Source organism: Aspergillus pseudonomiae, assembly GCF_009193645.1.
Source record: "Aspergillus pseudonomiae strain CBS 119388 unplaced genomic scaffold BDV37scaffold_1, whole genome shotgun sequence".
Lineage (NCBI taxonomy): Eukaryota > Fungi > Ascomycota > Eurotiomycetes > Eurotiales > Aspergillaceae > Aspergillus > Aspergillus pseudonomiae.
Window position 1 is genome coordinate 89802 of NW_022475993.1, and position 24700 is coordinate 114501.

At 47.3% G+C, this 24700-nt stretch overlaps 11 protein-coding genes across 11 annotated transcripts; 8 read left to right on the plus strand and 3 right to left on the minus strand.

Moving 5' to 3' along the window:
• Positions 1–1272: 1272 nt before the first annotated feature.
• BDV37DRAFT_235085 (uncharacterized protein) lies at positions 1273–3342 on the plus strand. The gene has a single exon (XM_032080433.1). It carries the CDS (start codon positions 1367–1369, stop codon positions 3281–3283), a length of 1917 nt encoding a protein of 638 aa, XP_031947094.1. The 5' UTR covers positions 1273–1366; the 3' UTR covers positions 3284–3342.
• Positions 3343–3995: 653 nt separating this feature from the next.
• BDV37DRAFT_277431 (transcription factor domain-containing protein) lies at positions 3996–6681 on the plus strand (the record flags this gene model as incomplete). Its single annotated transcript, XM_032085765.1, has 9 exons — positions 3996–4157; positions 4211–4311; positions 4374–4570; positions 4623–5099; positions 5155–5347; positions 5419–5568; positions 5622–6106; positions 6171–6383; positions 6449–6681. 9 exons carry the CDS (start codon positions 3996–3998, stop codon positions 6679–6681), a joined length of 2211 nt encoding a protein of 736 aa, XP_031947095.1.
• Positions 6682–7784: 1103 nt separating this feature from the next.
• BDV37DRAFT_277432 (uncharacterized protein) lies at positions 7785–9446 on the plus strand (the record flags this gene model as incomplete). Its single annotated transcript, XM_032085766.1, has 1 exon — positions 7785–9446. One exon carries the CDS (start codon positions 7785–7787, stop codon positions 9444–9446), a length of 1662 nt encoding a protein of 553 aa, XP_031947096.1.
• Positions 9447–10647: 1201 nt separating this feature from the next.
• Positions 10648–12012, plus strand: BDV37DRAFT_235093 (uncharacterized protein). The gene is made up of 2 exons (XM_032080434.1): positions 10648–11238; positions 11340–12012. Exons 1-2 carry the CDS (start codon positions 10960–10962, stop codon positions 11592–11594), a joined length of 534 nt encoding a protein of 177 aa, XP_031947097.1. The 5' UTR covers positions 10648–10959; the 3' UTR covers positions 11595–12012.
• Positions 12013–12373: 361 nt separating this feature from the next.
• BDV37DRAFT_277434 (putative methyltransferase) lies at positions 12374–13216 on the plus strand (the record flags this gene model as incomplete). Its single annotated transcript, XM_032085767.1, has 1 exon — positions 12374–13216. One exon carries the CDS (start codon positions 12374–12376, stop codon positions 13214–13216), a length of 843 nt encoding a protein of 280 aa, XP_031947098.1.
• Positions 13217–13425: 209 nt separating this feature from the next.
• On the minus strand, positions 13426–14466 carry BDV37DRAFT_475 (glutathione S-transferase family protein). Its single transcript, XM_032090729.1, has one exon. The coding sequence runs from the start codon at positions 14292–14294 to the stop codon at positions 13635–13637; it is 660 nt and encodes a 219-aa protein (XP_031947099.1). The 5' UTR covers positions 14295–14466; the 3' UTR covers positions 13426–13634.
• Positions 14467–14955: 489 nt separating this feature from the next.
• Positions 14956–16703, plus strand: BDV37DRAFT_493 (trans-sulfuration enzyme family protein). Its single transcript, XM_032090762.1, has 2 exons — positions 14956–15250; positions 15321–16703. The coding sequence occupies exons 1-2, from the start codon at positions 15095–15097 to the stop codon at positions 16329–16331; spliced, it is 1167 nt and encodes a 388-aa protein (XP_031947100.1). The 5' UTR covers positions 14956–15094; the 3' UTR covers positions 16332–16703.
• BDV37DRAFT_267463 (putative alpha-galactosidase D) lies at positions 16600–18776 on the minus strand (the record flags this gene model as incomplete). Its single annotated transcript, XM_032084033.1, has 5 exons — positions 16600–17314; positions 17368–18166; positions 18220–18276; positions 18328–18626; positions 18673–18776. The coding sequence occupies 5 exons, from the start codon at positions 18774–18776 to the stop codon at positions 16600–16602; spliced, it is 1974 nt and encodes a 657-aa protein (XP_031947101.1).
• A 253-nt stretch (positions 18777–19029) lies between these two features.
• Positions 19030–20256, minus strand: BDV37DRAFT_497 (uncharacterized protein). Its single transcript, XM_032090769.1, has one exon. The coding sequence runs from the start codon at positions 20204–20206 to the stop codon at positions 19460–19462; it is 747 nt and encodes a 248-aa protein (XP_031947102.1). The 5' UTR covers positions 20207–20256; the 3' UTR covers positions 19030–19459.
• A 34-nt stretch (positions 20257–20290) lies between these two features.
• On the plus strand, positions 20291–20859 carry BDV37DRAFT_235096 (uncharacterized protein). The gene has a single exon (XM_032080435.1). The coding sequence runs from the start codon at positions 20463–20465 to the stop codon at positions 20646–20648; it is 186 nt and encodes a 61-aa protein (XP_031947103.1). The 5' UTR covers positions 20291–20462; the 3' UTR covers positions 20649–20859.
• Positions 20860–23002: 2143 nt separating this feature from the next.
• BDV37DRAFT_290090 (SDR family oxidoreductase) lies at positions 23003–24174 on the plus strand (the record flags this gene model as incomplete). Its single annotated transcript, XM_032088640.1, has 1 exon — positions 23003–24174. Exon 1 carries the CDS (start codon positions 23137–23139, stop codon positions 24172–24174), a length of 1038 nt encoding a protein of 345 aa, XP_031947104.1. The 5' UTR covers positions 23003–23136.
• Positions 24175–24700: the final 526 nt, after the last annotated feature.

A 24700-nucleotide genomic window follows, 5' to 3' on the forward strand; every position in this document is an offset into this window, starting at 1 on the left:
CATAAGCAACTTCAATAACAAGATAGCTGGACTGTATAACACATCTCTGGAGTTTGGAAAGACAAGAAGAATATAGATATGATATGAAAGTCCAATTGTGCCATAATAGATGCATTACGTTTATACAATCAAGTAAATTATTGATATCGGATAGAGATAGGCCGTTATACTATGTGAACGATGGTGGTCCGGGCCACTAAACTAAGTTTCTGGCGATCATTCACTATCTATCGCCGGGTCTGGCCAGATCTTACCGTCGTCATTTGACTTTCGATGCTTGGACTAAAAGGCTGATAGAGATAGAATCAAGGATGCAATTGCTCAACGCCCCATGGGGTTATCCAGTCCATCGGCGCCTAAACCGCATCCGGACACACCCAGACACCTTGGCCCGAAGGGGTTAAACTCACATGATCGGATTGTTCCGAAAAGGGCAATCCTATCCAGAATCCGGACGGCGACTAAGATTCCACTAGACCAAAACGAGCAAAAAGGACCCCATGACCGAGACCGGTATACTCACCCATCTACTACTCCGCACATCTTCTTGATATCCGTCGGCATACGGCCCGGCGGCTTCACGTCTATCGCGATGGAGGTTATACCTTATCTTGCACATACCTTCGAAAGAGCGGCGGGGAAGCGGCATCATAGCCGTGTTCTCCGTCCTGAGTCGATGCTATCGACGAATAAATAATGGCCTAGTCTCGACAGATGGGAATAGCGAACCAAGCATTTTCACATCATGGCGCCTACACAAAGAGTTGTTATTATCGGGGCTGGTATTGTGGGCACCAACATCGCTGACGAGCTGGTCTCGCGCGGATGGAAGGACATCACCGTTGTTGAGCAAGGCCCGTTGCATATGCCAGGCGGCTCAACATCACACGCCCCCGGCCTCGTGTTTCAAACCACACCTTCTAAGACCATGACCAATTTGGCCCGCTACACCGTTGAAAAGCTACTATCCCTCGAGTGCTTCAATCAAGTAGGTGGCCTGGAAGTGGCGACGACACCTGAGAGACTTGAAGACCTTAAACGCAAGCACGGCTATGCCTCGTCGTGGGGGATAGAGGCACGCCTCGTCGATGCTGAGGAATGTCTTAGGATTTATCCTCTCTTGAGTAAAGAAAAGGTACTTGGGGGTCTACACATCCCAAGTGACGGTCTAGCACTCGCCGCCCGTGCGACACAATTGCTTATCGAAAGAACCCGCAATGCTGGTGTCCGCTATCTCGAGTCTACGCCTGTCACCGGCATTGAACGAAGTGGTCGCCAGGTGACAGGAGTAAGGATACCCAGTGGGGTCATTCCTGCCGATATCATTATTTCTTGTGCTGGCTTCTGGGGTGTTGAAGTTGGCGCCATGGTTGGCGTACCGATTCCTTTGCTTCCACTAGCGCATCAGTATGCGAAAACAACCTCTGTGCCGGCTCTCGCTGGCCGTCCCATTAATGATCTTCCAAACGGACAAAACGCTGTACGACCTATCCTACGCCATCAGGACCATGATCTATATTTCCGGGAGCATGGCAGCCAGTATGGCATCGGCTACTATGGTCATCGTCCCATGCCAGTTGTCGCCGCATCGTTGGGATTAACCCCTAAGCATGTCGATGAGAAGAGTATGCCATCCCGGTTGGAGTTCACTAGCGAAGACTTCGACCCAGCCTGGAAGGAGACAAAGGAACTGTTGCCCGCTCTACGCGACACAGAAATTGCTGACGGCTTCAATGGAATTTTCTCTTTCACTCCGGATGGCGGTCCCCTCGTTGGACAAGCGCCGAATGTGGAGGGCTTCTATGTAGCCGAGGCGGTCTGGGTAACACATTCAGCTGGTGTTGCACGGGCTGTGGCAGAGGTACTCACAACAGGCCGGTCCCAGATCGATCTCTCCGAGTGCGAGCTCTCTCGTTTTGAAGAAATTCAACTCAGCCGTGACTACGTCAGCGAGACCTCGCAGCAGAATTTCGTCGAGATCTACGATATACTACACCCCATGCAACCGAAGGAGTCGCCCCGGAATCTTCGTGTTAGTCCCTTCTATAGCAGAGAGCGAGAGCTGGGTGCTTTCTTCCTCGAGCTCGGAGGATGGGAGCGTCCATTCTGGTACGAATCAAACGCAGAGCTGCTGAAGTATCTCCCGGCACAGTGGCAACCTGTCGGACGAGATGCCTGGTCAGCACAGTTCTACTCGCCTATTGCCGCAGTAGAAGCCTGGAAGACACGCAACGCAGTAGCCATGTACGATATGACTTCGTTTCACCGATTTGAGGTGTCCGGCCCCGGGTCAATCGATCTGCTCCAAAGGTTAACCACGGGCGATATCACTGCCAAGCCTGGGACCATCACCTACACTCTACTTCTGAATGATCACGGAGGCATCCGCAGCGACATTTTCGTGTCGAGGCTCGGTGAGAATGTTTTCCAGATTGGGGCGAACACGGCTACCGATCTGGAATATCTAGTTAGAGAGGGCCGTCGCCAAGGACAGCACACCCCGAGCCGATGGGTAGAGGTGCGTGAAATTACTGGTAGCACCTGTTGTATCGGGTTATGGGGTCCCCGCGCCCGGGATGTCATCAGTACCATCACCACAGATGACTTCTCCAACAAGGGACTGCCATACTTTGGCGTCAAGAGCGCAACTATCGCCGGAATCCCAGTCACGGTGTTCCGGAAGTCATACGTTGGGGAACTAGGCTGGGAGATTCAGACCAGCTCCCAATACGGCCAGCGATTGTGGGATGCAATCTGGCAGGCAGGCAAGTCTCACGGGCTCATCGCGGCCGGCCGTGCTGCCTTTAATGCTTTGCGATTGGAGAAGGGCTACCGAACCTGGGGCAGCGATATGACTACCGAACACAACCCGTATGAAGCAGGCGTTGCTTCCGCCATCAAGACGGACAAGAAGGAAAGCTATGTTGGGAAAGCTGCGATCCAACGTCTCTCAAAACAGGCACCCACAAGACGTCTGCGTTGCCTCACCGTCAATGATGGTCGTTCCATGGTGCTTGGTAAGGAGCCAGTATTCCTGAACGGTAAAGCTGTTGGCTATGTCACTAGCGCCGCATTCGGCTTCACGGTTCGAAAGCCGGTCGCGTATGCTTGGTTGCCCGCCAGCGCAACAGAGGGCCAGACAGTCGAGATCGAGTACTTTGGGCGGCGTATCCCAGCTACGGTCACAGCCGAGCCGCTGTACGACCCACAAATGAGCCGACTACATGCGAACGGCCCATCAGTGGTACCCGAGTTCCAGAAGCCCTTGAAGAACCTTCTGTAATGATAGTGACCTTCACGAACGATGAAATGATATTAGCGCTGTTTTGACTATGTTTATTGAATGCCGGATTGTACATGGGAATAAACCCGAAGGATGATGACCGGGTTATGCTGATAGAGTCGGCGCGAGAGCCGATCCATGTTCTATGTTTTACTGTTTCGCTTTTATGATTATTTATAGCGAGTATGGCGCGATGAATTCGCGTGTGATCAAGAGATACAAACAATATACACCAACATAACACCAGAGCCTTGAATTTTCAACAACGTGTATAATCCTGGTAATGTTCTAGAATATCAACAAGACTTCATTCTGAGCCTATTTTTGGAGGACTGGTGTGAGAAGTGTTTGCCATAGTTATTGCCATGTTCAATCGTACAATTGTATATAGTAGATCTCCCACGCGGTTGGTCTATATTAAGAACGCTAGACTCTGTACCTGAGGCTATACCGAGGGGGGTGAGGAGGTTCAACCCGTACCTGAAAATGTTAGCTCTCCACACGAAGGTCTTGGCATGCTTTATTTAGTTTTCGGCAGCGTGGATGCAGTTGGATGGATCTCGATGAAGCGTCATTGATCCGCATCTCCACCCGAAAGTGGCTGAGTTCTCGTTATCTTTCTTGGTCCTATTTTAGGCACGGGGCCCGTGCTTCGACCAGGAACGCTGTCTATACTAGCCTACTAGTTTTTATAGGTTGACTCCATATAAATATGTCCCGTAAAGAAGAGTTTACAGAGCGAGGATCGAGACTTGTCATGATCACGATCAACATGAGAAGATCTGGCGGCAACCAGGCGACTCAGAGTAATCGACCTAACAGACGGTCTCGGGTTGCCCTGGCCTGCGATATTTGTCGTTTGCGAAAGTCGCGGGTAAATTTATACCCCCGTCCATCGACCGCAAAGTGTAGGCTGACACTTCTCAGTGTGATGGCACACGCCCCAGCTGCTCTGCTTGCAGTCGCTTAGGGTTTGAGTGTGTATATACCACCCCAAACCATACCCAGAATGTTATCATTCAGAAGGAGTTCGTAACACTAGCTTAGTCCAACCGCAGGGCCATTATTTGTGGGGCTTATCATGTCCTAGGTATTTCCAAGCGCTGGAAGATCGTGTGAAGAGCATAGAGGAAACCCTAGCTACCATGAAGGATGATCTAGGGTCAGCGTCGACTTCTTCGCAGATATCCGACATTGAAGCTAAGCGCGCTATGAATGCCACAAACAACACAGTCCGACATATTGGGTTAGACTCCCTTATTGATGAAAAAGAACCTGGATTTCTTGGTATAGCTGTTTCCTTCCCTGCAAATGCCGGTCAGTTAACGGGTATGCAAAGGCCCTTCGTCAAACGACTACTTTCTGCGTTTTTTATGTCATGCCATTACACTGGGAAAGGATATGCCTATCATACCTCCCAGTACCATCGAGTCTAATGTGGATTTATACCAACCTCAATATCCGACCCCAGCCTCCGAAAGGATACGACCGTCGGCAGTAAATATCTTTGCACTCCCGTCAACCAACGAAATGACGGAGCTTGTGCAGAAGTTTTTTTTCGAAATTGGAATTTTGTTTCCATTCATATACCCGGTCACATTCCTGGAGACCTACAGTCATTTACTAAAGAATGGTTGCTTAAGTGTCAGCCGGAAATGGCTGGCACTGCTGAACCTCATTTTCGCCATGGTTAAACTATCTGTTATACCCAACCAGCAGTTCAATGAAACATATGTTGCCCAAGCCGACACTTGTTATCAAAGGGCACTGGAACTATATGGCGAGCAAATATTTAACAGTGAGAGTATCGGAGATGGTGAGTTGTCACCCTTTCCCCAAATCGCACGATACACGCTCATAGACCGCCTCAGTACAGTTCCTTCTTCTCCTAGGCCAGTATCTCCATGGGAGACATAAGCCTGGGCAGGCATGGACGGTGCATACCTTGGCTGTTAAGGCGGCTTTTAAACTTGGCCTCCACTCCCAGAATGCCTTGAGAGATATGCCTGCGCTGGCAAAGGAGGGGCGCAAGCGTACCTGGTATGGATGCGTCATGATCGACAGGTATATTTCCCGATTGATATCTATCTTCTTCAATTTCAAGTCTGGCAGACTAAAGAATCCGCACGATTCAGGGTATTGAGTATGACACTCGGAAGACCAGCTGCCATACCAGACTGCTACGTAAAGCTCGAACTGCCTGCGAACCATGAATGCATCGATACATCCACCATCATGGACAATACAACAGCTGATCTTAGCGTCTCCTGCCTCAATTGTACAATGTAAGTTCGCCGATGTAGCTGCCTGTACCCGTCGTGTTAAAGGAAATATCTAGTGCCCTATACAAACAACTAGCAAACATTATTGACATACTTTTCGACCACAACCTGGGCTCTGAAACGTCCTTGAGTATAAATGAGATAATTTCACATATTTCATTAATGGAGGATAACCTTTGTGCTTGGCAGATATCACTTCCCCACGGCCTAACCATTCTCTCAGCAGCAGGATTACGTGATGAGCAACAGGAGCCGATAACAAATGCGGAATTCTTCTCAAGAAAGTTCTCTGCCATGATTTCTCTGCGATACTACAGTATCCGTACGCTTCTCCATCGTCCAACATTGGCAAATATGATTCAAACAAACCGTCACACGGTCGAGAAACACGGTTCCAGGATGCTTCCCTTAGGTGGACTACACAGCTTGGAGATATGTACCGAGTCAGCATTGGCCACTATAGATATGATATATGAGTTAGTCCATGCCACTGATTGGCGAACTAAACTTTTGGAAGCCTGGTGGTTCTCGCTGCACTCTGGTACGTAAGCGCACCAGCAACCTGTTCGAGTCCCCTTTGTTTTTTCAATCTATTACAAGTATAGTTTTCAACGCGGCATTGGCTGTCATAGGAGTGCTGTGGCTTTGCAAATCAGACTATGTGTTGGGCCTGGCAATGGAACAGCTGGCAACAAAGGCGAGGTTTTACCCTGACCGTGCAATTGCAGTATTGTCTCAGCTCGTCCCTGGTGATCCCGTTACAGAACGATACCGGGACATTATTCAACAGTTAATAGAGCTTCTCAATGATCCTGCCGGTAAGATAGTGACATTCATATGATCATTTAAAATTCGCTAGTAGCTAACGTGTATGAGGGACAAGGGCAAGGTGACATGTTCCAGGACCAGCTGATATCATTACATGACCAAGATAGTACGGCGGAGATACTCAATCCTTTGTCTGACGAAAGCTATTATTCGATAAATAACATGTGTCTGGACGCCTCTACGACCATCGAGAATCTTCTGACACTATCAAGTGGAGCAGGCATGTTACCTAGTGATCAATGGCAGGGGCTTACTTCTACGCAGGGTTTTGATGCAGAAGGGCAATAATCAATGTATAAAATTATTCGATCTAGTAGATCAAAATAGCCTGAGAAACAAATTTATACTCCGAAATAAACAGGATCATACTTTGCGTAGATCTAGTTCAACGGACGCAGTGTATAAACTAGTGAGTCAAAAGTCTGAAGACAACTGGGAAAATCACAAAAAATGTAACAATTCTAAACTCGACCTTCTGAACGAATTTCAAGCTACAAATTCATTCGATAGAATCCCGACAGCAACATTTTGTATATCAGCCACGTACCCGATATACCGCTTAGAATCTGTGGGACATGAATATATTTTCAACAATATATCATCTCCTGAGGTATCAGCAGTTATAATATCTATTTTTAAATCATACCTACTGCGGGTATACACATATTTATATTCATCTGTAGAGCACTGGCTATTCTACTGAGGATTGAAGAATATTTTCTTAAACGACCGTCTTAGCCAACTAAAAACACACCGCAGATAATGAGTAACGACCATACTCCGGAATACACACTGTCGCGCGAATAAAGATCACGTAGCTATTGAAAATCCTGCACGATGATGATCGATGTTGAACAAATGCTATCCCTCGCGGTGACGTGCATGAGGTGCTTCCTAGTAGGATTGCCAGTGGTGCTGTGGCTCACACTCCAGATGCCTCATTGGTCGTATCGCGTTAAATAAATGTCGGGACAGGTCATATCGGCCACTTGTCACAACACACGTAATTCGAGCTGATTGTCTGTTGCCCCACTCGCTCAAGGAAAATTTGTTGCACCTACAGTATCTGGCCTTGTAGGGGGGGGCTTCCACCCCAACTTTTCAGCTAGCCACAGCGCGACAGGGTGTCCCTGTTGTTGGGTGCTGGGAGATGCATGCAGTAATCGCCAACAAATCAGATAGAGCGAGCGAATATTGGTTATATTTACTGATTGCTAGTGAATAATGATCGTCCATGCACGAGCCACAATCGACACCCCTTTATTAGACTAAGCAAATAACTAGTTTCCTATGGGCCGATCACAGTTTTATAATGGCATACCGTCCAGCTGTGCTCGATGTCCCTCTTTACTCATGTCAAACCAACCACGTACTTGAGTACGTCTTCCAAAATGATTCACTTCTACCCGAACTGCACGTTACCTCCTACTGCGGGTAGGTTTGTGGCAGCTCCTGATGTCCGGGGAACCCTGGACATAGTTTGGAGTTGTGGCTCGATTCTCATCCTCTCCTGCTGGTCCATCTTTCATCCGAATATTCCCCCTCAGTTCAAGCCCACACCGAAAGGCTGGCACAATACCCGGCGACACTTATTCCTCTTTTTCCAAAAGCTGAGGTGGGTGGTTAGTATCTTAGTGGCTCCAGAGATGATCATGACCAAGGCAATGTTGGACTTGACATCTGCCAAGGCGCTCCAAGTGCCCTTGCAAGAATTCGCAGAAAAGGATGGAGTCGACTGGAGTCTATCACATACATTTTTCGCCAACATGGGAGGCTTTCAGATCTGTTTTCCCCAGGACAACGAGCCAAACAGAAACGACCCAGAGACAAGCATCTTGTCCCAACCCAATCCGCGGTCTGTCCACCCACCACAAGGGAAAGAAGAATTTACAAAATCACTGTCTGATACTGCGGGAGGAAGTATATTGGGTGATAAGAGAGCATCCAGCCGGGATATCAGTCCTCATATATCAACCGACTCAACCGACGAGACCGGCTCCGTAAAACGCAAAACCAAAGCACGGAATCCCAACGATCTTAGCAACACTCGGAGGCGATATCGCCGGAGAATCCAACGTTTCAACCGTTTGTTTGGGGAAATGACATGGCAGCCAAACAGCCATCATACTACCATGAGTGAAGAAATGCTTTCCCAGTACAGTTCTATGGTCCGTGGAGCAAGTGTATACAACTCATCGTCTATCCAACATTATAATATTCTCGCCATGGAAGGTAGTGTGTGGGTTTTAAATGCGCCCCAGCTTCTTATGGCCCGACATTATGGTATTATTGAACGACTACCCAACATTACATGCCAGGAGATCGATGACAAAAACAAGGGTGATTCCCTTATTAAAGTCCTTGCAGTTGTTCAAATAATCTGGCTGATTGTCCAATTGATACTGCGATTCGCGTACCATAAATCAGCATCTCAATTGGAAATAATGACTGTGGCGTACGCAGTCTGTGCTTGCGTCACCTACTACATGCTTATCTACCAGCCGCAGAATGCCAATACGCCGGTTTGTATTTCTGCGCGTAAGCTCAAGTACGATATCCATCAACTCAAGGCGATTGTTGAGGTCGGCCCCTTACACTTCCTTCCATTCCTTGACTTTCAGCTCCCATGCATTCAATATAATTCTTTTCCATTTGTTGCAGACCCGAGGAAAGATCTTGTGAAAGTAAATCGCCAAACACAAAACTATATCTACCTCGGTATCTGTGTTGGCGCTCTTATTTTTGGCGTTGTGCATCTATTTGCGTGGAGCTTCCCATTCCCGACAGATGCCGAGAAACTTATATGGAGAATCTCTTCGTTTCTAACGGCCCTGTTGCCAGCGGCTCTCAATGCAATATGGTTGCTGGCAAACCGTGGCAACCGTGAAACAGAAATCCATAAACCATGGTATCTTACAATGGCTCTTGTTGGTATATCGATAATTGTTTTATGTCGACTGTTCATTTTTGCAGAGGCGTTTCGGTCATTGTACTTTCTCTCCCCTGAAGCGTTCTCCTCGACTTGGGCGTCAAATGCACCCCATGTTGGGTGAAACCAGGTAGGAAATGGTTTTGAACTGTTTCTTTCCCACGGATTGGAAGGAAAACCAGCCACGGGTTGACTTCAACATCTTGCTTAGCCTGAGCAGCAAAGCGCACCAACCATTATTTTGTTAAAGTCACAAAAGAGGAGCGATATTTTGGATGGCAATGCATTCTATAGTATGGCAAGTTAATCAAATCACATTTGATGGACTAAGGGATATATCGTCCTGTTCCCTTTTGCATGCCCTCAAGGCTTGCTGTTTGTAGATCCTTGATTTCGAATGCCGCCAATCCATGCTCTTTATGATTAAGGCCTTCATTGGTTGCCTAAGAGGGCAGTAACTGTGGATTATTTCACTAGGATTGTAAATCTATGCAAAGGCAACCAGACGACTCGAAAATTGCATTCTTCAAGAATTATCAACAAGCCGAGCTCGGATTTAATACCTTATTATGATCCACATTATTTGGACAACTGCAATACCTAACACAATAAATACTAACTCCAGAGGCGATGAAGGATTTATATACATACCAACCAGAGCAAGACCATAGCGCACGGATATAGGGCATGCAGTCTAATGAGTAGGGCTGCAGAATCTCCATTAGCGCCAAATGGCACGTAATAATAACTGTTAAAGAAGGAGAGTAGATAACTTTCTTAGTCTAGAACTTTCCAACACTTTAACTCCTGGGCGCATCCATGTAAGGCGTTTTTCCTTTTCCTTTTTTTTTTTTTTTTTTTTTTTTTTTTTTTTTTTTTTTTTTTTTTTTTTTTTTTTTTTTTTTTTTTTTTTTTTTTATTTTTTTTTTTTTTTTTTTTTTTTTTTTTTTTTTCTTTTTTTTTTTTTTTTTTTTTTTTTTTTTTTTTGGCAGCATTAAATATTATATCTTATCTTCGGGGTGAAGGTCCACTGCAACGAGATGGTTGTGCCAAGCATATATCGGGTGCCTTTAACATAAGCGCAGATCGTGAAAAGGGCGTCAAATAGGCTAAGACACAGTGATGCAAGATCTTACCTCGGCACATTTTTTGCTCTAGAAATTAAGCGGTACGGTATTGGCCACACATTGATGCCGATTTATTTTGTTTTTACCAAGAATATTTTCTTATAAGCCCTGTATATCAAGGCGAGAAAATAACAGAAGGGAATGGATAATAGCTAGCCCTAATTTCCCGTACACCTGTAGTGATGGTATAGAGTTTGAGGCAAATCAATGTGCTCTGAGTGAAGAATAAAACCAGCAAAATGCTGAACCCCAGCCTCGCCAGCGCGTACCAACACGTATATTCTCTTCGACCGTAACTTGAAGCCAATCAATCAAGGCCACGCAAGCCCACGCCTGGACAATGTGGATACCAAAATGACCGTTTCTTGGTCACGTTCCTCGTATCTCTTAGTTCATCTGATCATGATCCAATATCGTACACATCTTTAGTCCGTTTATCTCGCATTTTCTTTCTTCTTCCTTATCATATCTTCGCTTGTCCTGCATGTTTGTTAACCTCCGAGTAAGAGAATGGAAACTCTCGTCAGCTATGGTGTCACCTACCTAATAACGAACAATTCCACCCTAGCAACCGTCGTTGCGGCTGTCTACGGGCTCTTCCTCAAATCATCCACAAAGCGTCTCCCCGTCCGCGCGATTCTACTATGCCAATCACCGGAATACTCCTTGACCAAAACAGATATCGACGAATATTTATCTAGCTCGTACGGAAGAGATATTTGCGAGTGGTCATGCACACGCGCCTCCGTTGACGAAAATTACGAAGGACCAGCAAAGAAAGCGGTTCATGTATGACTAGCTATGCCGACTCGCTTGTCTCCTTGCCCATAAAAGGAGTTGACAGAGATCTGCATTATCCGCAGGGAAGGTGGCTAACTACCGAGTATCAGATTAATCTTGAGCACGAAAGCATGCTGTACGATGACACACTTCGTGAGCTTCCAATTCGTCAACTATGCAGACAGCTCGTTGGCTTGCATACGTTCAAAGAACACCGCTTCCGGATCGTGCCTGAACGGGCTGGCGAGGATGTAGATGATACCGGTCAGCTTTTTGGTGGCTGTCTGGTGTTGATGCATTTGAGGGATATATATGAACGATGTCTCCGGGATGATTCGGGTGACGATGGACGCTACCCTGAGTAAGTGAAGCGCGGTGGATTATCTCTTTGCGACATAACTGATCCTGGTAGGGAGAGATATATCAGTCTGTTTCAGAAGTTCGCAGACGAGTACGGGGCGTATATGGAGTCTCTGTCAGATGAACGGGTCGTTGAGATTCTTGGTGGTATTGATGATCCAAGGTTCGGGAGTATGCTCAATGAGCTTAGGAAAAGGTATACGAAGAGGGCGTTGAGGAAACAATGACTGTACGGTTATAATATATGTAAAGCATAGCTATGTTCGCTCATGAATCAAGAGCACCCTGAAGGAACATATTATTGGAGATTTCACAGGTGTGATCTGAAGTGTAGACTTGACAAGGATGATAGAAATGGTTATCGGCAGCTACCCCAGGGAGCTGAGCTTTTGGTGGAACTTACGGGGTGCTTGCGTTGGCTCGAGAGATCATATATCGGCTCTCACACACGTTAATGCTTGTCGCTAGACACTAACTTCTACTGCAGGAATTATTTAGGTATCCCATAGTAGTAAGGCCAATGAGGAGAAAAAGCGCGGAGACTTTTACTAATCACACCGGCTTGGCGCAATCCCCGTTGGGCTTCATTGGTTATGACGTCGGCCGACTTGATGCGACTTAGTAATGCCATGCAACCCTTCTAGAACATGCATCACTGTATCAGTGCCTATTTATATTGATGTCAGCCGTCTGGAATTCAGTCAATTCAATCACATCACTAAACGGGCCACCTTACTCGTCATACTTCATTTTCCACATTATCAGCATAGCAAACAGTCTCGACATGTTCTCACAAGCAAACAACCCACGAGTACCACGCGGGCCAGTCGAGGCTGAGATAGTATTTTTTGAAGACCCCGCTGATGGCTCCGCACCCTTCAATTACGTGGAGGAGCCACCGGAGGGACAGCCCCAGCGGAACTACAGTGATGTCTCACATAAAGTTCAAATTGCCGATATCCGAGGGCAAGAAGATCAGTTCACTTTAGACCACGACGCATTTCAAGTTCTACAAGGCATCCCTTCGAAAACTACATACGAGACGTTCAATTCCGACGATGCTGTGAAACAGTTATATTACCCCGAGGTGGAAAAGCTACTCCTGGACAAGATTCCCGGGGCCCACAAAATCATCATATTTGACCACACCATCCGACGAGCCGATCCCAACGCGTCACGCCAACCCGTCCAGCGAGCACATGGGGACCAGACTAGATGGTCCGCAGCCCAGCGAGTCCGTCGACATGTTACTGACCCAGAAGAAGCCGAAAAGCTGCTTCAGGGGCGGTATCGTATTATCAACGTCTGGAGGCCAATAAATGGCGCGGTTGAATCGTTCCCCCTGGCTTTTGCCAAAGCTGCGTCTTTGGGCGACACGGATTTCGCCAAGATTGAACATCGCTATCCTCACTTTAGTGGCGAGATTATGGGCGTGAGATACAATCCAAATGCAGAGTGGAAGTATCTTTCCGGGGTGGACGATAATGAAAGACTGCTTCTAAAGTGCTCGGATACGGAGGAGGGCATGGCAGAACGTGTACCTCACACTGCCTTCGTGGATCCTCGCACGGCCCCCGATGCCAAGGGGAGGGAAAGTATTGAAGTGAGGACCATCGTATTTGGATAGAGTGCACGAGATATAAACCAGTCTTACAGCGATCTTCTTAGCCTTGTTGCATAATCTGATTTTCTGATGATGAATATATATGACGTATCTCAATTTGTCTAGCTGGAATATACCCTGTCTTTTATTTATTCCTCTTGAACCTTAGGCAATATTGTTTCATTACCCCATTGCCGTTGTTGAACGTCATTTCTGAAACAGTCTAGCGTCTTATACATATCTGCCAAGTTACAGATTCATCGACTGGGCGTAAGGGTTATTTAAATCATGAAACGGTGAATGAAATCAGGGCATAATAATATACAGGGCACTACAAAGAGCCAAAATTGCAGCAAAAATCTTATGATGTTAAATACATTATATTTAATGTAAAGAGGCTACTGTGCACCAGCAAAGAACCTGACCCATCTATATATTCTCCTTACAAACCCGTCGACTCTTCGATCTCACGATCCTGATCAGCGAAAATCTTCTTAACAGAAGGCCTCCCGCTCAGCTTCTTAAACCACGCCGCAGCATGAGGGAAATCCATATCCAATTTCTCCGCATCCGTCGCATACTTCGACGCCCAGCGTTGCCAAGGCATAAAGCATAGATCGACATAGGTGCACTTATCCCCAACCAACCACTCTCTGTTCTTTAAAACAGAGTCTAGGACACCAGTCACACGACGGATCTCATTTCCATACCGCTCAATGACACTAGGGAGACGTTCCGGATGGGCGCGGTTGAACCAGCCTGCCTGTCCGTAGTACGGGCCTTGACCTGACATTTGGAAATGCAGCCATGCCTTGGTTTCGTATTTGGCAGCAAAGCCCGTGTAGCTGAGTTTGTGTTCAGTGTCGTAGTTATCGAGAAGGTATTCCACGATCGCACCGGATTCCCAGAGAGTAATGTCTTTGTTGGGGTCTTCGATGGCAGGGAGACGGCCGTTCGGGTTCAGCTTGATAAATGGTTCTTTTTTGACGTCTTGAAAGCTCACAAAGTGGGTTTTGTATGGAAGGTTTAGCTCTTCGAGGATGATGGCTACCTTCCAGGGGTTTGGGCCGTACGGATGAGAGTAGAGGATGATGGGTTGCATTTTCAGGATGTTTTCCGTGGAAGCACTTTGGTTGGATAGACTTATTGCTTTGATTGCTGTTAGGCAATACTACAATCATATGGCTGAAACTACTATTTATCTCTTCAAGTCTGTTTCCAAGTTGTTCTTGGTGCTGTGCTACAAGTCGTTCTGTTAGGGCTATGCGTGGGCCGGATGCCTCATTTGGCAAATTTTTATGAGACATCGGCGAGCTCCACAAGAGCTTTACCATCGTGATATGCTAGCAACATGGTGTCCATGTGGGCCAGTAGCTAAAGCTGGGTTACTATTGTACAAATCATTATCGCTCTCGCTCCAGTTAGACATTTTATAAGAATGACAGTATGGGCCATTGCGTATATGAGGGTCGGCGTCTGGTGGGACCACTTCGGCGTTTGCGCATATGCCGAAGTCACCGACTTGTCAGATCCACTTGGTATACAGTTCGGCGTGTCTACTATTCCTTGATCCTAGACCACTATAGGTTTAGTCAATCTCAAAGCATGTTTTGTGCAAAATAACTCATGAAGTGTTATGAACCTTTCATTAGAGGCCATATTGTGACAGTATGCGGTAGGGTAGACTCGAGTTCTTTTCAACTTCGTTTCTAAATATTGACGCCCGGTACAGGAAAGTGTTTAAGATTTTCTTTGACTCATAGTCTTATCTATGATCATCTGTATCTTTGATACCGATGATAGCCGAGTCAGTCCACGCAAGCTTTGCAATTCACACGCTATGATATATACTTGTACGGCCTCACATTGCGGTATGCTGCATCCCAGTTCTACGTGAACACCATGCCAACAATGCCCGACGACAGCCTTGCCACCCAGGCACTCCATGCTGACAATGGCCTAGACGGAGAATCAGATATTGCCCCGCCAATTCATCTCAGCACAACCTTCCGGTATCTGTACAATGCGGACCAAGAGGAATCTCTACCCGGGCCAGCAGTATGTCACCCAGTAGCAATCCTCCATCACCCATACACAAACACAATGGCATGAACACTAACAGACACAGCTCGGGAGCTTCTGTTACTCCCGAGACCGCACTCCGACGCGCACCCGGCTAGAAACAGTCTTATCCGCACTCATCCGCGGCCCAACACTAACCTACGCCTCCGGTCTGGCCGCGGTGCATGCATACCTCGTATTTCTCAAACCGAAGCGCATAGCCATCGGCGACGGGTACTACGGCAGTCGCCAGGTAGCCACTCTGCACCAACAGCTGACGGGCTGTGAAATTCTGCGACTCGACCAGCTCGATGCTCTCGAAGAAGGCGACGTAATCCACCTCGAAACGCCAATTAACCCAACAGGAGAAGCACTCAGTATCCGACGGTTTGCAGACGAGGCTCACAAACGCGGAGCATACCTGGTAATTGACTCGACGTTCGGCCCGCCAGGTCTCCAGGATCCGTTTGCGCTGGGCGCAGACATCATAATGCACAGTGGGACCAAGTATTTCGGTGGTCATCATGATCTTCTGTGCGGGACGTTGTCGATCCCGCCTGCGAGGGAAGAAACGTGGTTCAAGACTTTACATGAACAGCGGACTATTCTCGGTAGTGTGCTTGGTAGCATAGAGGTGTGGCTTGGCCTGCGGAGTCTTCGGACGCTGGAGTTGCGGGTACAGCGGCAGAGTGAGAATGCTATGGCTTTAGCTCGCTGGCTCGATGAGTGCTTGAAGAGCGAGGCTGATAATGTGGTTAAGAAGACCGTCGCTGCTGTGAGACATGCGAGTCTCCAGGAGAGGGATATGGATTGGTTGCGGGAACAGATGCCGAATGGCTTTGGGCCGGTGTTTGCTATTGAGATGAAGACGGAGGAGATGAATCGTGAATTGACGGGCTTGTTGCGTCTGTTCCAACACGCGACTAGCCTTGGTAGTGTGGAGAGTCAGATCGAATGGAGGAAGCTGGTGGATGCATCGGCGAAGCCGACACTTCTTCGGGTTAGTGTTGGGGTGGAGTATTTGGAGGATCTGAAGAGAGACTTGTTTCATGGATTTGAGGGGTTGATTAAGGATTGACATTGGGCAGAGCTTTCAAGAAAGCTAGAAAGAAATCTTCAGTTGGGACTTGGGGGATCTATGGCAGCTCTTGTGGCTAGCGAGTTGGATTGAACCCTCTCTGTTCGGGTTTGTGGCTTTTAGTTGGAGGTGATAATGAATTAACAACCTTGAAGCCATGCTAGCTCCTTTAAATATTCGGTATTCGGTATGGTAAGCTTCAGATCAGTGCGTAAGTCTTGATAGATCTTCTACCTGACAACAGTAGCCCGAGTATATCTACGTCTAACTACAGCACCCTCAAGCCCACAAAGTCAGGCCCATAGGACGTGAATCCATTCTCACCATCCTCATTTCCGATGATAACATCATTGTCACCATCCTTCCACCCCTCGGTCAATACCCCAATCGTCGCCGCATCCCACCACCCTTTGCCAGGCCCAAACAACTCGCTATGCTGACCACTCAAGGGGACCTCGACTCTGACTGGTTTGTTACCATTAACGCTGACGGTCAGGTTTCTCGAGTTGGAACCCCAATCCCAGGATGAGTCAAATGCAACCTCATTATTGATGTAGTCGATTGCCAGATACTTCGTTCCGGCAGTGGCGGGGATCACAGCCCGAGCTGTGCTGTTCGCACTGATGTTCCCTATCTTAGAGCCAATTGGCTGACAATATCCCGCGCCACAGGAGACAGATTGTGCATCCCCGGTTGTCGTGAAGACAGTATTCGGGTAATATGTGCCATTGGGAGGGGTGATTATGATTGACTCGACGGACTGCGAGGATGTCACTGTAATGGAGTTCGATGATCCAGCTACAAGGGCTATCTGTGCAGATGCCTCTTTGCCCGATGCTGAGACCTGTGCCGTAATTGTCCTATTACTTGCCGTCGATTGTATTCTCACATTTTCAGAGGAGCCCTCGCCGGATAGTTTTACTGTGATGTTGTACTTGGTACTTGTGGTGACACCGTAGATCGATTTAAATGTGGTCGAAGACCTGATAGCAGCGTTAGATTAGCACTAAACATAAGGCATTGGGCCATCACTCACCCAGCTGATGTAGCGAACGTGTCGCTCAGATATTGTCCGGAAGGTGCAGTATCCTGAAGCTCGAGCAGTATCGTTCCGTGGCCCTCGACCCTTGCTGTATAAGAGGTCTTAACATCTTGAGCGGTAGAGCTATCCCAGATATTCTTCACCGTGCCAGCGTACTGTAGCCCAATATCAGGGAGATCCAGAGTAAGATCCCTCGACTCGTTCTTCCAATTGATCAAAGCCGCTACAGTACGGTCACCGGATAACGGCCCACTCCATACTTCATAGCCTTCATCTGACCAGCGTCGCCGGAGACTGGCACTCACACCCAGTGAATCCTGATTGTAACCAATCACATCTTCCTGTTTCAATATCTGCACGGACTCATCGCCTATGACAGTCTTATCATCCTTCAATGCAGCTCCGATAGTCAAGGGACTCTTGAGAATCGCCCAGAGAGAAAAGTGAGTCTGTTCTTCTGGAATTGAGAATATACCGTTGCCCACCAAAAGCATATCCAGATCGGGCCATTGGCCAGGTCCAGCAAAGCTAGTTTGAGGCACAGCTTGGTTCAACGTTCTGAAGATCGACCTCCAGTGTGGGATGATATCATTGCCGATTCTCCACGAGTGCCCTAGCGCGGGTGCCCACAGTGCTGGGAAATCAATCCCCCATTCACAAACCTGGAAAAGGATGGAGCGGTTCTGCGCGGCTAGGGCGCGCGACATGATTTCGAATCTTGCCTGCGGCGACGTGCCCGGTTCGTAGTTTACGTTTGGATAGTCCGTCGCGGCGTCGGAATAGCAGTTATCATCTGCACCCATATAACATTAGTAGCTGACGGTGCGAAGAGGGAAATCACCGCACATTTCAGCGAGTCAGCCCCCCAAGATGCAAAAGTCTTAGCGTCTTGCTCCTCGTGGTCTATCAAAAAGCTATTAGCATTTGGTGATTAAGCATCTTGGAAACACATACATAGACTGCCGACATTATCGGGAGGACTCCCGCACAGCTTGATTCCCGAATCTCCATAAACCCCGAAAAGAAGGTCGAGGTCGTGAAGGTACTTCCCCAGTGCGGGAAAGCCTTCCGGGAACAAGGTCTCATTCCAGGTCAAGGATCCGTCAGGCAGTCGATCCGCAACGGTCCACCCACAGTCGGTGGTGACATACCGATACCCTAGCGAGGCTAATCCTAAATCGACCAAGGCCTGGGCGTTAGAGCGTACGATAGATTCGTTTGGGGAACATGAGTAGTGGTTGTATGTGTTCCACCTGCATTGTCAGCTTCACTCAAGCTATAAGGGTTACCGATTCATACCCCATCTGAGGCGTCCGGGCAAGCCCATTGTCCAACCGCGATTGCAGGCGCGGATGCCCCAGCGCCACTGGCAGCAAAGACAGATAAAAAATATTGGGTACCATTCTGGTAAGGCATTGTGCAGAATCCTGGTATGGGATCAGCCGCAGTAGAAATAGTCTGGAGCAACATAGTATGATGGTCTGATGGTAATCTAGGGTTCCCCGCCCCCACACCGACGGGTGCGGAGACATGATGGACTCATATCATCTATTCTGCAGGACGTTGTAGTTCGTGGTGTGCTGATTGGAGGGAAAACCAATGTGGGCATCGGGAATTTGCCTTTTCGGGATTGTAGATTAGGATTCACGGTTTGTTGTGCCAGGACAGATCAACATCCACTCCTTGTGGTAGGAGAGAACTCTCCAGTTTAGGCTAGATTGATCTACTTACTGGATATGGAAGTAAAAAGACAATCTTGACTTCTAATCAGCTAACACAATTGTACGAGCTTTCTTGTGGGAAATGGTTCTATGCCAAATGACATACCCGTCCAATGATATCTTTCATAGGCGCACCTACCACAACGCGCGAGCTGGTCTGATGTTACCGGAAATGGCACGAGCACGTAGTAGTACAGGATAGGTGCTAAAGTACTGTTCATTGCCGGTTATTATAAGGTGAACACTAGCACCCTCCACTGAAAGATGACACTGAGGGGGCAATAAGAAAAATCACAGCATGATAGTAAATGGTCGCAGAATTGATATCCTTGAGTTAGTTCTGGGGCACAAAACCAAGACCCAGTCTAACCATTCTGAAGTCCTGTCCATAGTGTTAGGGCATGCGAGGTCATGCTTACTGCTTCATCGGAAGGCACACCTACATCGAATTCAATTCGCATAGCAACCACATTGGACTCAACGCTCAGATCACACATGCAACAAGTGTTTGGGACTGTCCCTATCCATGAACGGCCTGTTGCATTGGTTTTCAACTTAATAGCGTGAACTTCTTCCCTCGACCACGCTATCTTGATACGTTGGAAGGGTCCGATATCTCGTATTATACGGTCCCGAGAGCTAATGTATCCTATTTTCACCGTTTCAGCTTCCCCAATGAATTCCATACCCGTTATGCAGGTTTTGCGCGTATCCCCGAGAACGGACACCGCGATTTGCTTCAAGGAATGTGGAAGTGAAAAGTATCTACTATAGGTGACTGTGGTGCCGTAAACATCAGAACCCAAGAAAGACTGAGAAAGGGGTAGATACTGCCAAAGCAAGTCAGTCATGGCTCTGTAGCATTCTACGCCCGGAAGCGAGAGCCTAGTGTCCATGAAACCACTAATCAAACGGCAACGCCACCAGATATCTCGCCTCTCGCACAGCCTTTGTGACAAAACTGTCTCATGTGTACAGTAATATAAGAGGTGCCAGTTTCCTCTTCGTGATATTTTTGGGTGACTCCCGTCGGGAGAACCGAGAAAATAGCGATCGCCGTGATATTCAAATCGAGTTTTCCAAAAGGATTGACTAAAGAAAATTCTGCCCATAGATCGAGATGCAAGACGAAGATTATAAAAATCGGACGTGGGTAGGTACGACGCGATCTCCTGGCGGAGCTCTTGAGGCAAGGTGTGGAAGACATCTGCATTTCCTTCAGTACGCGCTTTTTGCAGCCTGCGCACCCTAATACTTCGCTTCGGTAGAGGGTTAGGAGCCGGCAAAAGGTTCGGGAATTCGACCACTTCTGATGGTGACTGATGCTCCGATTGGAAATGCCCAGTTGGAGTGGGAGGCGGCCTCAAAATGCGTAGAGCCTCATATACCTGTGTCAGGGATATTGGCCTTCGCAGGTGCGCCTCCAGAATCTTCCAGCAAGCATCATGCATTAACAACACCTGCAAGGCAGTGCTTCCGAGTCTGAGTACCACGTTATTCCGAGATATAGGATCCTCCAGGGGTTCTTGGGATTGGACTGTCAGATTAACGTAATAGGCGCCGACTGAGTAATTTCGATGGTCGCAATGTCAGAGAGCCAGACACTTTTCCCAGCCTTATACACTGTATAGCCATCAGTTGCGATCTAAGGTATACCATGTAAGAGACAATGAGAATCTTCTCGGTCCCTTAAACCCTGCTTATTGGAGGTCATACCAGCTCGAAATGTGTCGAACCAAAAGCCCCGTCTCCTCGAGTCAATGGGTTTATTGCATATTGTACAGTCCATCACGTTGATTCGAGGCGGATCAGTCAGGTGTAATGAGGAGGCTGGTATAATAAAAAGAAGAGGTACTTGTTATGGACACCACTGATCCCTATGTATGTCAAGCAGACAAGGCAGTCGTACAGGTGACACCACTTGAAGCTGCAGGACTGTCGCCTGGTGTTTTCAAATCATTGCTATACCAGAATCACTGCTTGCAAGACCTTGCTCAGACGCTTGTGTCTTTACACTCTCACTGGTCTCTTCTTCCCCTCAACGTCTCTAATGACGCTCCTTTAAAGTCAGCAGGAAGTCCGGATACGTGGTGATGAGTTCAGTATGACCAACACCGCATATAAATTGCACTATGTTTTTCAACGTCACTCCCACTGAAGAAAGACCTTTCGGTTTAAGACTTCTACATTATCTTGGGAGGACATCTTCATGACGTCCTACAAAATCATTGCCGGTAAATGGGATAACGGTTGATGAATGAAGGATGAATCGGATATCCTCTCATCCAAACGACTCCAACACAAGACCCCCATGTCGATAGCTGTTGCGGCGGAATTCGAAAGACCTGTTGACAGCAACTAACCCAATGGCTAGAACTAGAGGACGCTGAGAAGTCGATCGTATCTATGGAAGAATGCTGAACCGGAGTGGTGGGGCTGGAAGATCTGGTGGCCAAGTACATCGGGTGGTTGCCAAGTGAAAGGGGGAGGATATATACGGAGGCTGATAGCGGCTACTCCACAACAACGGCTCTCCTCATGAGCCTCCGTAGATATAAGTAAATATGGAGGGACTTGCTGGTTTTGGTGATATCCACAGAGCCAACCCACAATATCGGCGCCTTGGGAATCGCACAGCCAGGCATAACCATCCTGGTGGCCTGTGCACCGAATCAAACCAGGATGTTAACTCACATGGCGAGTGGTAACCATCTTCAGCTGAAAGCTCAGCTGAGCTTAACATGATTATGTGGATAATATTTGACACAGACCGCCTTTGAACTCCATAAATATACTCTACGAAGGCAAGATGAACCAGCAAGAAATATCTATCATCCACTACTTGGAATCTTAAACCTCATGGTGCCCATGGAGCAATCGGAACTAATCTCCGCAAGGGTACTCCCAAGACCAGGCGCGAGGTTGTATATGAAGGACAGTCTCGTACAGAAAAATGTGAGACTCTCGATTGTCTCTGAAACCCACCATTTCTTCACTATCCCTTTCTCAACATCAAACATGAATAGCGTTGGCACCTTGGCCACAGAGGAGGCACCATCCACTCGGTTATATGGGGGTGAGGACATCGGTCTGTCCATATCCATATACAAGGGACAAGATATACAGTACAGTTATCAGGCAGAGTCAGCAACGGATCTGTGACATATGTAGCTAGATAGTAATAGACAGCAAGAGCTAATGGCAAGCGGATACTCACAGATAGCCCAAACTCTTAAGAAGTGAGTGCGAGTGCGAGTGACACTAGCAGTTAGCTGGAACGGGAGTGACGTGTGGCTACTAGGCTCACTGGAGACTACGACACGCATTAGGAGTGCGTAGTAGCCGTGTGAGACAACAATGACGCTACCAGTATGTTCTATAGGACCTGACCGGATTTTAGCATTAACTCCGTTTCGGAAACCCTTCAACCAGGAGCGGATCCCGGAAGGTCGCCTGTCCGAGGCTGCTTCCGGGTCCGATATTGATTCGGATCCACCGAGGTTAACAACTTTAAAGGTAGCCATCCATCATCTATCTTATATGACTTTTTGGTATAACCGCAGCGATGATACATCGGGTTGAACCTTTGTAGCAGACACGGCGTAAGCTCATACATAGGACACAATGGCATAATGTACTGGTGTGCATTTTAGTTGAGAGTTTCCCTGAGCCTATGTATATGTGAAGTCTAGACCATGCAATCCGCCGTTAAGCTTCTTGGCTCGAAATAGAGCGGTTCTATGTCGCTCAAATGTCTGAAACACAAAGTCTTAAGTCCGTTTACTTCCTGGATTTCCAGCCTTGGCTTTCCTTTTAGGGTTATATGGCTCTCAATTTCAATACTATAGAATGTCCGAGGTTAGTTTATAAGCGAGGGTGGCTTATTTGAAATATTCTAATCAGCAATCGACTCCCCGGTACCGGTGGTTCAATTGTACAGATATAAGGGGCTGAACTTCTTCGACTGGTTTAAAAAGCAAACCAGCACACTAAGCCTACTTAACTGAATCAGACATCCAGCTCTGCACACTCCCGCTCTACAATGCAGACACCCAAAACCATTCTTGTGACAGGGGCTTCCGGCTTCGTGGCCGCTCATATTATTGAAGCTTTTATTTCCGCCGGATATCATGTCAGAGGAACAGTACGCTCTGCAGCTACGGCGGAGAAAGTGAAGCGCACATTTCCACGATACGGCGAAGAGCTAAGCTTGGCCATCGTCCCGGACATTGTCGAAGATGGCGCCTTCGACGAAGCAGTGAAAGGTGTCGATGGAATCATGCATACGGCTTGTCCAGGCGCAAATGAAACAGAGAATAACAAGCGGGATATTGTGCAGCCTGCTATCAATGGCACTGTCAACATCCTCCAGTCCGCTCGAAAATACGCACCTCAGATCAAACGCATAGTCATTACCTCTTCCTTTGCTTCCATGATCGACATGTCCAAAGGTACGTGGCCCGGTCATGTATACTCCGAGAAAGACTGGAACCCCATGACCTACGAAGAGGCTGTGAGCGAAGGCACCACCAGTGTGCAAGCGTACCTTGCCGCGAAAAAGGTGGCAGAGCGTGCTGCGTGGAACTTTGTCAGAGACGAGAATACTTCCTTTGACCTCGTGACCATCTTGCCGCCTATGATCTACGGCCCTAATATCAACGCTACGCATGTGTCGCAATTGAATATCACCTCTGCTGATGTATACCGGCTGATGTCTCCGGACTCGAAGCCAAGTGGCTCCATACCTGACAATGGATTCTGGTCTTGGGTCGATGTGAGAGACGTTGCGCAGGCCCATTTGAAAGCGTACGAAGTTTCCGAGGCTGGTGGCGAACGTTTCTTCATTTGTGCTGGAAATTATAGTTATCAGCAAATTGCAGACATTTTGCGAGAGAACGTCCCTGAGGTGAAGGACCGTGTACCTCTTGGAAAGCCCGGATCGGAATTTGGGGATATTGAGTTATATACACCTGATGCCAGCAAATCCCAGAGAATACTTGGACTTCGGTATCGTGGTCTTGAGAAGAGTATTGTCGACTCGGCTTATACCTTTTTGGAGCTGGAGAAGCAGTCTAGATGAGTACTCACTTAATTGTATATAGTGGCCATTACAAGGAGCATTTATTTTTGAAATGATTGTTGTGTGGCATCTTAGAATCTTTTGATCTGAGCTACTTTGATTTCAGGTTCACTGATCGTGTACATTATCAATCCAAGGTTATGACATTGTAACAATTTACTATATGCCAGTTCACACTCGTTTGCAAGGGGTATAAGATTCACTTTTTGTGCAAAGCTTCGAGAATAAGGATTGTTCTGTACTAATCGTGCATGTAAATATTACAGATTTTAAAACATTTTTAACGTCGAATAATACTATTTCACCTGAACACCTACCTGTCCGCGTATCAACCTCGGAGAAGCCACACGCCTGGCAGGTTAGTAATTGGGTGAGTCACTGCCAGCAAAGATTTTCCGTTGTACACATGTGCATGTTCGCCGCCTTTTTGGCTTTTTTTTTTTTTTTTTTTTTTTTTTTTTTTTTTTTTTTTTTTTTTTTTTTTTTTTTTTTTTTTTTTTTTTTTTTTTTTTTTTTTTTTTTTTTT

Excerpts from the sequence above, each read along its gene's own strand:
- BDV37DRAFT_235085 (XM_032080433.1), top strand. The coding sequence starts at position 1,367 with ATGGTTGGCGTACCGATTCCTTTGCTTCCACTAGCGCATCAGTATGCG.
- BDV37DRAFT_235096 (XM_032080435.1), top strand. The coding sequence starts at position 20,463 with ATGCGTAGAGCCTCATATACCTGTGTCAGGGATATTGGCCTTCGCAGG.
- BDV37DRAFT_475 (XM_032090729.1), bottom strand. The coding sequence starts at position 14,294 with ATGCAACCCATCATCCTCTACTCTCATCCGTACGGCCCAAACCCCTGG.
- BDV37DRAFT_497 (XM_032090769.1), bottom strand. The coding sequence starts at position 20,206 with ATGGGCAGAATTTTCTTTAGTCAATCCTTTTGGAAAACTCGATTTGAA.
- BDV37DRAFT_235093 (XM_032080434.1), top strand. The coding sequence starts at position 10,960 with ATGGAAACTCTCGTCAGCTATGGTGTCACCTACCTAATAACGAACAAT. Across the intron at positions 11,239-11,339 it reads CAGCAAAGAAAGCGGTTCAT|ATTAATCTTGAGCACGAAAG; the intron begins GTATGACTAGCT and ends ACCGAGTATCAG.
- BDV37DRAFT_493 (XM_032090762.1), top strand. The coding sequence starts at position 15,095 with ATGCCAACAATGCCCGACGACAGCCTTGCCACCCAGGCACTCCATGCT. Across the intron at positions 15,251-15,320 it reads AATCTCTACCCGGGCCAGCA|CTCGGGAGCTTCTGTTACTC; the intron begins GTATGTCACCCA and ends TAACAGACACAG.